The sequence below is a fragment of the Scomber scombrus genome, chromosome 2, assembly GCF_963691925.1.
Source record: "Scomber scombrus chromosome 2, fScoSco1.1, whole genome shotgun sequence".
Taxonomy (NCBI): domain Eukaryota; kingdom Metazoa; phylum Chordata; class Actinopteri; order Scombriformes; family Scombridae; genus Scomber; species Scomber scombrus.
Window position 1 is genome coordinate 23,948,032 of NC_084971.1, and position 9,365 is coordinate 23,957,396.

At 41.9% G+C, this 9,365-nt stretch overlaps 1 protein-coding gene across 1 annotated transcript in view; it reads left to right on the forward strand.

Moving 5' to 3' along the window:
• The first annotated feature begins 4,897 nt into the window (after nt 1-4,897).
• The window catches only part of smad1 (SMAD family member 1), an 8,766-nt gene continuing 4,298 nt past the window's right edge, over nt 4,898-9,365 (forward strand). Inside the window, exons 1-3 of the mRNA XM_062432570.1 lie at nt 4,898-5,313; nt 8,262-8,525; nt 8,625-8,741. Of these exons, the coding sequence (XP_062288554.1) occupies nt 4,914-5,313; nt 8,262-8,525; nt 8,625-8,741 (781 nt within the window). The 5' untranslated portion in view covers nt 4,898-4,913. The remainder of the gene's footprint in view (nt 5,314-8,261; nt 8,526-8,624; nt 8,742-9,365) is intronic.

Consider the following 9,365-nt stretch of genomic DNA (forward strand, 5'->3'; position numbering starts at 1 on the left):
GTCCAAATAAGCAGTCCAAACAGGCAGATAATCCAAATCGGCAGGCAAAATCCAAAAACCAGGTTCACAGGCAGAGTACAAACAAGCAGGTTGGCAGACAGGAAAAGCAGGTAACAACGGTAGATGTGCTCAGAACAAAAGACTGGGACAATCTGACAAACTGGGGCTGACAGAGCACAGAATAAGTAGGCCTAATCATTAGGAGTTAACGGAGTACAGGTGAGCACAAAATGGCCGACAATGACCACATGGAAGCATGACAGGTGAGGGCGGAGTCATTACCCAAAACAAACAAAAGCACATGGTTGCAACACAAAATGTCCAGCAGGTGTCAATGAACATGCAAGGATACTGACAACATCGTGACCATTCTGGCATTTTATAGACAAAAAAAATAACAAGAAAGTAATCAACAAAATCTGCACGTTAATCGATGATGAAAACTATCCTCATTTGCAGCCCTAGAACATCTAAAAAGCTTTTTTTCTTTTCTTAAATTACAAACAACAAAACATGTGATAATCCATTGATGGTTTAAGTCATTTATTAAGCAAAAATCTTTGGGTTTTAGATTACCGCTTGGACATAACAAGCAATTTGAAGACTTTGGGCTTCAGGAAACTGTAACTTCAGTACTTTGTGGCATTTTATGGATGCTAAAATAGTTGATAGTTGAATAGTATGATGAATAATGATATAATTAATTAAAATATACGTCAGTTTCTACCCTAATTTGATCAGATCTGAGAAAAACACCATGTATTCTTGATTTTATAGCTCTAAAACTGCCTTCATGAGGAATATTTGAGATCATCTTTTGCAAAAGTTGCTGCAGAAATCGTTCCAGCAAACATCCTTGTCTATACATAGGTGAAGGAAGAGGGAGGCACAATGGAGTCTTTGTATTTTGACTGCGTCGCAGACATTTCTAAACTCATATTGTCCAAAGAACCAACACAAAGCCAGATCAGGACAGCAGACAGACGAACCATCAGACCTGGAAATGTGCAGGAGATTTGGTCTCAGAAATGACAGCAGAGGCTTGTGAGGTCCGCTCCACATGTTACAGCGCGTTACGTTCATGAATCTTCCATCTGAAATGGATTAAAGGCTGTCTTTCTGCAGCCGGTCCTGAACTGCTGCTGATAGCGCTGGCTGTCACTGAGAGGCCATCAAAGCAGCTCTGCGGCTGGATGTGGATCAAAAAGACTTGCTGCGTGTCTGGGTGGTGACCTCGGCTACCAAGATGTTGTAGCTGTTTTTGCCTTTTGAACTATATGTTGTATTGTTATGCTCCATGCTCGGCTGTAAAGTATGTCTTACGCTCTCTGTGAAGATGTGCTGAGTCCGTTTTACATCAGACACCCACAAGGTCATAACAGAGCGCCATACATCAGCTTTACAGATGTTCAAATAACAATAACAAGAATACTTTAGTATGAAGTTTAAATTTCATATCAATCTTATCTGTTGACTTTTATTCATTATTTTTCTTTTTCTTCTATATACCTAACTTATATTGATTCTTCCTCAATGATCTTTTAAGGTAAAATATAGTTTAATAAAGTCAACAATTCAATGATCCAGCAATTATCTTACAAAAAGCTTTTCCTTGTCTAAGTAAATAAAAATATCTTTAGGTTTTGGACCGTTGGTGGGCAAATCAAGCAATTTGAATTTGTCTAGATGCCCTTTTATCGTTATCTATCGTTGTATGGACCAAACTATGAGTCGAGTAATTGAGAAAATTATAGCCAGATAAATTGAAAATTAAAAAAAAAAAGTTAGTTGAAGCTATAATCTTGCTTACGTTTAGTCTGTGTTCCTGGTTTGAATACAACTTTACAAATGTGTCATGCTATCAAATGCTATTTAAATTCAGTGTGGTATGATATTTAACAGTGAACATTTTAGAAGCTTGTTGTTACTAGTACCATATCAGCACTGCTTTTGTGAATAAAACTCAGCTTTAATTGTGTGTTCATGAATTTTGAGGCAACATCTCAGAAATATGACTAAGCAGGTTTGAACAGATGCTTTATCCACATGACATTTTAAACCTGCACTCCTCCACTCTTAACGGTTTTACTACAAAGAAAGGAACCTTCATGGTGTGAGGAGAACAAGAAAGGAAGATAAAAGTCAAGGGGTGGGAAGTTCAGGAAACTCACTTTTTCCTCTCCCACCCTGCACCTGTGGAAAAACCTGCAGGTCTCAGCAAAAGGAAGTGATGACAGAATATGAAGACATAACTGCGCAGCATGTTTCCTGTCGTTCTCTCTGGCTGTGAGTAGCACACTTAAGGTGCTAGCATGGTGTAATGTTGTAGTTGGTTCTTGATATATATTCTCCTTTGATATTCCACACACACACACATAGACACACCCTAGTCCCCCCGTACGTCCCCTCCTCCTCCTCCTCCTGTTCCCTCCTGTGTTTAGAAGTTCAGCGTCACTTTTTAGATGAGCCAATGTGATTCGGGGGCCAAGCTAAGTATAGGTGCAAGTTGCCGCTTTCCTGTCAGTGAGGTTGGCAATAGTAAGTGACTAGGGCCTCCACAACACACACAGACACACACAGACACACACACGTAAACAGCACCTGTTCTCATCAAACTTCCCTGCCTGTTTGTCAGTATGATGTAGCCTACACACGCAGTAGCCGACAAAGATAGAAATCGCTATTCATCCCTTAAACTGAAGGGCCAAGAATAACTCCAGAGCAGTCTTAATGATGTATTTGTTCTTGCTCGTAGGAAATCCAATATACTGCAAGCTTTACTGTCAGAGAGTGATGCATCTTCCTCCTCCGTGAGTCAGTAGGGATGAAAGGGTGGTGGATTTCTGACATGCTGTTTATTCGATTCTGGCGTTGCATCTGCACATTTATGCTCAGCCAAACCTCAACCCGTAACTACGTTTTTATCTCCCTAATTGCATTCAGAAAAAGAAAAAAAAAAACTTGAAAAAGAAAAAGATAGAACTGGGAGAGCTCAATGCCCTGTTGTTTTCTCCCCCCTCTTTTAAAAAGCTTGAATGCGTGCACCTCCTGGCTACTGAATTGCTCCTGTGGGAGCCGAGTGAATGGGCACATTTATCCTGGGGTCCACACACGCACTTCCTTTTTATTGTCCCACATGTTGCCAGATTCCTGCCCCCAAAAACCAGTGTTTGTTGGTCTGTAGTCTCGAAGCTTTGTAGGACATTTGCCTCAGCAGGCCACTCATTAAACGTCTCCTTCCTTTTCAAACCTCACACATTTATTCAGAGCTGTCAGGAAAACTCCTTTCTCTGCTCTGACTGCTGCCGACACACATATGCACGAAAGAGAGCGATTAAGAAAGAGTGTTTTAAAATCTCTTCTCAGTTAAAATAAGTAGTCAGGTAGGTGATATGGATAAAATATCATGGCGTATGTAACTCAATATTGCGATATTAATTGTAGCGGCTCAAGTGGTGAAGCGGGTGTCCATTGATTGCAAGGCTGGTTTGATTCCCGGTCCCCTCCCTCCCTCCTTGTCCATATGTCAAAGTGTCCTTGAGCAAGGTGCTGAACCCCAAATTGCTGATAACTCTGCTGCCATTGGAGTGTGAACATGTTTGAGAGGCAAATTGTAAAGTGCTTTGTCTCTTAAGGGATATAAATAATTGTCAGATTAACCCTTACATACTATTTGGGTCAAATTCATTCTTTTACTCTGAAATTTGATGACATTTTTCAAATGTTTTGGCTTTTCCGGGTCAAATTTGATCCATTGACATGGCTTTTGTTTAAATGAATAATTAATAGTTTTAATAAGATAGTAGTTATGATGATTTCTTTTTATGATGTAGCAGTGAAGACTGATGGCTCTAATGGTTATACAATAAACTCCACAGCTCCATAAAGTTCTTGTAATTTTCACTTTAAATAAAATACATTTAAATAATTCTTGCTATGTTATATTTTGATGTCTAAAATAGGACATGATATTGTGTTACAGTAGGTGTTTTTTCTGCAAAAATGAGTGGTGTAAAACCTAAAAAATACACTCTCTCTGCTCTCTGAAACATTAATCAAGGTTTAATCACCCATTTATTGATCAGTCAGATCAACTGTTGATGTATTCTGAATAGATGTGTGGTTCAACATTTGGTACACACTTTTTATTAGGGGAGTCTTACACTGGGTCAAAATTTAACCATAGCATACTGCGGAGGTGTAGAATATGAAGAGTATGTAAGGATTAACCAATGATTTAAAACAATGCTAAGAAGAAGCTCTGATGGATAACTAGATTCTTCCACAGTGCTGTTTAAAATTCCTGCAAAGTGAATCAGGTGTTTAACATGAAGCCTAAATTCCTTCCTAAAGGTGGCGTAGGCTGCGTGCTGTACGTGAAGTCCTCTGATGTGACATTTGTGAGCGACGGTAATGTGACAAGCCATACGGACAGGAAGGCATGTGGAGAATGTATGGTTGGGGCTGATGTTCACAGGTGGGGCGTCCCGTTGTGACTCTCCTCTGCCAGTTTCCCAGAAGCCATGACAGGCATAGCTATGACAGCTTTAATGGTGACATCCTTAGCCCAGCAGTGCGGGGTGAGACATCACAGCTCATAAAGCAAAAGAGGATTGGAAGAAGTTAACGTCCATCACAAGTGCTTCAACTTTGTGAGACAGAGGATGCAGCGAGCCAGACTGACATGCAGAAGTGTTGTGCATTTTTAATAATCTAAGCTAATCTACTTCTTCTTTTCTTTCACGCAGAAGACCTGATCTGATGTGCTGGAAGCTGAGGAATAACTGAAACTCCAAAAAAGACGAACAATCACTTATTTCAGCCTTTGTCCTCTAAAGCTGGACTGTCCTCCACCTGCTTCTCTTAACTTATTTTGAACTGAAAGGAGAGGGGAGGAGGGCGGCTTGTCCATCATGAACGTCACCTCGCTCTTCTCCTTCACCAGCCCGGCGGTCAAACGGCTGCTGGGCTGGAAGCAGGGAGACGAAGAAGAGAAGTGGGCGGAAAAGGCCGTGGATGCTCTGGTTAAGAAACTGAAAAAGAAGAAAGGAGCCATGGAGGAGCTGGAGAGGGCTCTCAGCTGCCCCGGTCAGCCCAGTAACTGTGTGACAATCCCCCGCTCACTGGACGGACGGCTGCAGGTGTCCCACAGGAAAGGTCTGCCGCATGTTATTTATTGTCGGGTGTGGCGCTGGCCCGACCTGCAGTCCCACCATGAGCTGAAGGCCCTGGAGTGCTGCGAGTTCCCGTTCGGCTCCAAACAGAAGGATGTGTGTATCAACCCCTACCACTACAAACGTGTGGACAGTCCAGGTGAGTGATGTGCTCCTGAAATAAGGTGGATCGGATTCTCTTAACACCCCAAGTTGAGGTATCAGAATTGGGAGAGAAAAAGTTGGATTGATGCAGCACTAGAAAGTACGACACAGATGTTGAAATTGTGTAAAATTAAATTCTGCAGAAGGAATCTCTGAATTAAGAGACTCAGACCATGTATGGTGATTGTACCTAGTTCGATTCCAGTAGAAATATTTTCCCTTTTAAAGCACGCCCAAAAAAAACTGAACTGAAACTTAAACTTGTGACTTTTTGAGCAATTTTGTGCTTAAAAAAAAGAAGAGAGAATTACTCCTTCCCTGAAATCCCTTTCTTTTCTTTTCTGGTAATGCCTTCTGCACTTGTTGTACTCCACTCCTTTATCTCTTATCTTACTGTTGTCCATCTGTTTAATGCCACCCACCCACACACACACACACACACACACACACACACACACACATATTTCACTCACAAGATTTATTTGAGAAATTTGACCTTACTAGGAGAGGATGTTGAATCCAGGGTCGAGATTTTAGTGAGCTGCTTCCCGTAGTGTAGACGCGAGACAAATCAAACACTATTTGGCCTCTTACTAAACAGAAAATGAGGGTCAGCTGACAAGATAGAAACAGCTGTGTGCCGGGTGCTAGAGTAAAGGGCTAAATGGTTGTGGTTGTGTGTGTGTGTGTGTGTGTGTGTGTGTGTGTTTGTGTGTGTGTGTGTGTGTGTGTGTGTGTGTGTGTGTGTGTGTGTGTGTGTGTGTGTGTGTGTGTGTGTGTGCGTGCGTGCGTGCGTGCGTGCGTGGAGCAGGAAATTCCATCCGGGGAGAATGAGGGCTTTGTTTTGGGCATGCTCTGTACTTCTGGCTTCTTCTTTTTCTTTTTTACATTTATGCACACATTTACCGCACTCAGGCACACATATACACACACTCTCACACTTGCACACGTGTTACGAAAAGGAGGATACACACATACACACAAACCTATGACCACACGCACAGTTTTTTCTGGAACAGGAAGCCAGTCACCCACACACAATGGGAGGAAAGAGTTGCTGCCTGCCTTGCACACTTTTTGTTTTAGCAGCGAGTGGAAGACTGAAGCCTGAAGTGATTCAACCCCAGAGCACCTGTCTGTCCTCTCCCTCCTTCTGCCCTTCTCCCCTAACACCACACACCCACACACAAAACAACTACACATCCTGTCAATCTCCCTGGACTATTCTACCAAACACCACAGCTGTCCGCCTGCTCCACATATAACCTTTTGAAATAAACTGCTACATTGATGCATTGGCCCGCTGCAGCACACATGGGCTACCTGAAGGAACACTGACAGCAGCGCGGGCCCCGTCTAACATTTCAGCACAAGCTTTATTTATCTGGGCAGGTATTTATAGACACAAGTGGAGCGTATCTCTGTGGTTATGTACTGCACCTGAATAGGCCTCACATCAGCCAGGATATTTACCCCAAGTGATGAATTCCTCAAGATTGGCTCGCCTTAAAATCTGAGAGTCTGGGCCAAATACTGCTGGCTAAGACCAACAGGCTGCAGGCTGACATTTGGAAAATGCAGGGACATCTGCGCTCCGAACATAGACTGATGGATAGCGCCAGAAAGAGATTTCTGCATATACTACAATCAAAGAACTCAGTGCTTATTGAGTTTGTACATAAATGTATTCATTAAAACCCAGTTGGAAAATTGTTGGTTACATCAACTAAGTTACATAACCCCTGAAACAATGAGAAAAAGAAAAATATGTAAGAAACAACCTACAATAAAACCCATTAAAACTGCACACTTAAAAGAAACAGGTGCTACACACTCAACTGTTTTTTTGAGCTGTAAACTAAATGAGATGTCTGTACTGTGTTGAAACACATCAGTGCTGGTATTAATATTGACAGACACCAAATTTATAAAAAAATTGTCCTTTCATGGGTTGAAAATAGTCATCATCATCATCTGCTGTTTAAAATCAGCCCGGAAAAGGCAGGGCCAATGCTGACGTAGAGTCAAAATTTATATAAATGGCAGAATGTTTACACCCACCTCCTTCAGCCCCCACCCTTGAGTGTGAATATGTGAGACCCTGCAGCCCACCCGCGCTCATTTTCAAATATAAGCTGATAGAGACAGTGCTGGAGGAAATCTCTCCAACTGTGACTGTCCACGGGAGGAAATGCTGCTGGCAGCCACAAAAACAGCTGAGATCCTCTTTGCATTTCGTCCTGTAGCTCTTTCAGTCTCCAGCTGTCTGTTCCTTCAACTATCAGCTGGCAAAATCTTGTTTTAAAATGTTAAATTGCAGTGTAACCAGAGCTTCACTGTTACTGAACATGTCTGCTGCGGAGCACAATTTTTAGTAGTGTGACCTGCATTCAGGCTGCCCCCTAAAGACCTAAAGACAAAGTCAACAGTCGATATCACCTATGGGGTCAAATTAAACAATATGATTTAAAAAAGACTGATACTTTTTTCTTTTACTAACCTTTGTACTAACTAACATACAGTGTCAAAGAAAAGTTTAAAAGCGCTATATCACATTATTTAATTCATGTTGGGGTATAACTAATGATTATTTTCATTATTGATTAGTTGATTTATTATTTACTCTTATCAAATTTCAGAAAATAATGAAAAACTTCAATCATAGTTCACCAGAGTCTAGAGTGACATCCTTTGAAATTACAAGAATAGAAAACAGAAAAAAGCATCAAATCCTCCATGTTTAAGAGGCTTGAAACTGAAAGTCTGTGGCACTTTTTTTAATAAATGACTTAAACACATTGTTGATTTGCAAAACTGTTCCAGTAGTAGTGTTTTATTCTGCTTATGGGTAAAGTAGAGTTTCAGCTAAAGTATTGTTGTTGGACAGTGTCTGAGGCATTATTGCACTTCCTGTTTTAACCATTTGTCTGTCTTTGTCCGCAGTGCTGCCCCCTGTGTTGGTACCAAGGAACAGCGAGTTCAATGCCAAGCATACAATGTTGCCTCGCTTCCGCAATCCTCTACAACAGAACGAGCCACACATGCCCCAGAATGCCACCTTCCCCGAATCCTTTCCTCAGGCCAACACAATGCCTTTCCCTAATTCGCCAGGAAACAGCTACCCGAATTCGCCAGGAAGCGGCAGCAACGTCACCTTCCCTCATTCACCATCCAGCTCCGAGCCCAGCAGTCCATTCCAGATGCCAGGTAACATCTGTAATTATTATTCCATTTTACTCCTCTTCTTCCATACTGACTACAACAACTAACCTCTCTGCTCTTTGGTCGTCCTCCTCCCTGATGCAGAGACGCCCCCTCCTGCCTACATGCCCCCAGAGGAGCAGATGACTCAAGATTGCCCCCAACCAATGGACACCAACCTCATGGCACCAACCTTGCCCCTAGAGAGTAACAACCGAGCAGGTAACCATGGTAGTAACTATCTCAAATACACAAATGTCCTGTGTTCACAGTGATATCATCCACATAAATCTGTCTGCACCTGCTCTCCTTGATTTGCAGGTACAAAGGTTTTTGGGATACTTGTTGTTTTTAAAGGTTTGTTCTGTCTTGTGGTCAAACTCCAAATATACAAAAAAAAAGGAAAAACCCAGTTTGGTTAGTATCCCGTATACTGTCAGATAAAACGTGAACAGTGTGTGGAAAGGATCCGTTAGTTTACAGTGAGTCTCTGTGGGTGTGAGCCCAGGGGAAGCTCAAAGCCTCAGCAAATTAAGCCAGGCCTCAGAACAGTTTTATGAGGCCTATAAAAGCCGGGGCTTATGTAATCTCTGCTGGTGGTAATGACTTGAAAATCGTTAACGATAAGATTCACTAATTATCTCCAACTTTCAGATCTGAAATGCGGTGCAAATAATTGCTGCTATCTCGACTTTGTGGTTTTGCCTTTATTTGTGCGAGACAGACACATCTGAACCCTGCGTTCATGAATTCGTAATAGACCCTACAATGGACATGTACGAGACTCAAGGTCCGTCTGATTTAAAGGAAAATCTGTAATTCTGGTGTTGGCCATCAGTTCGATCT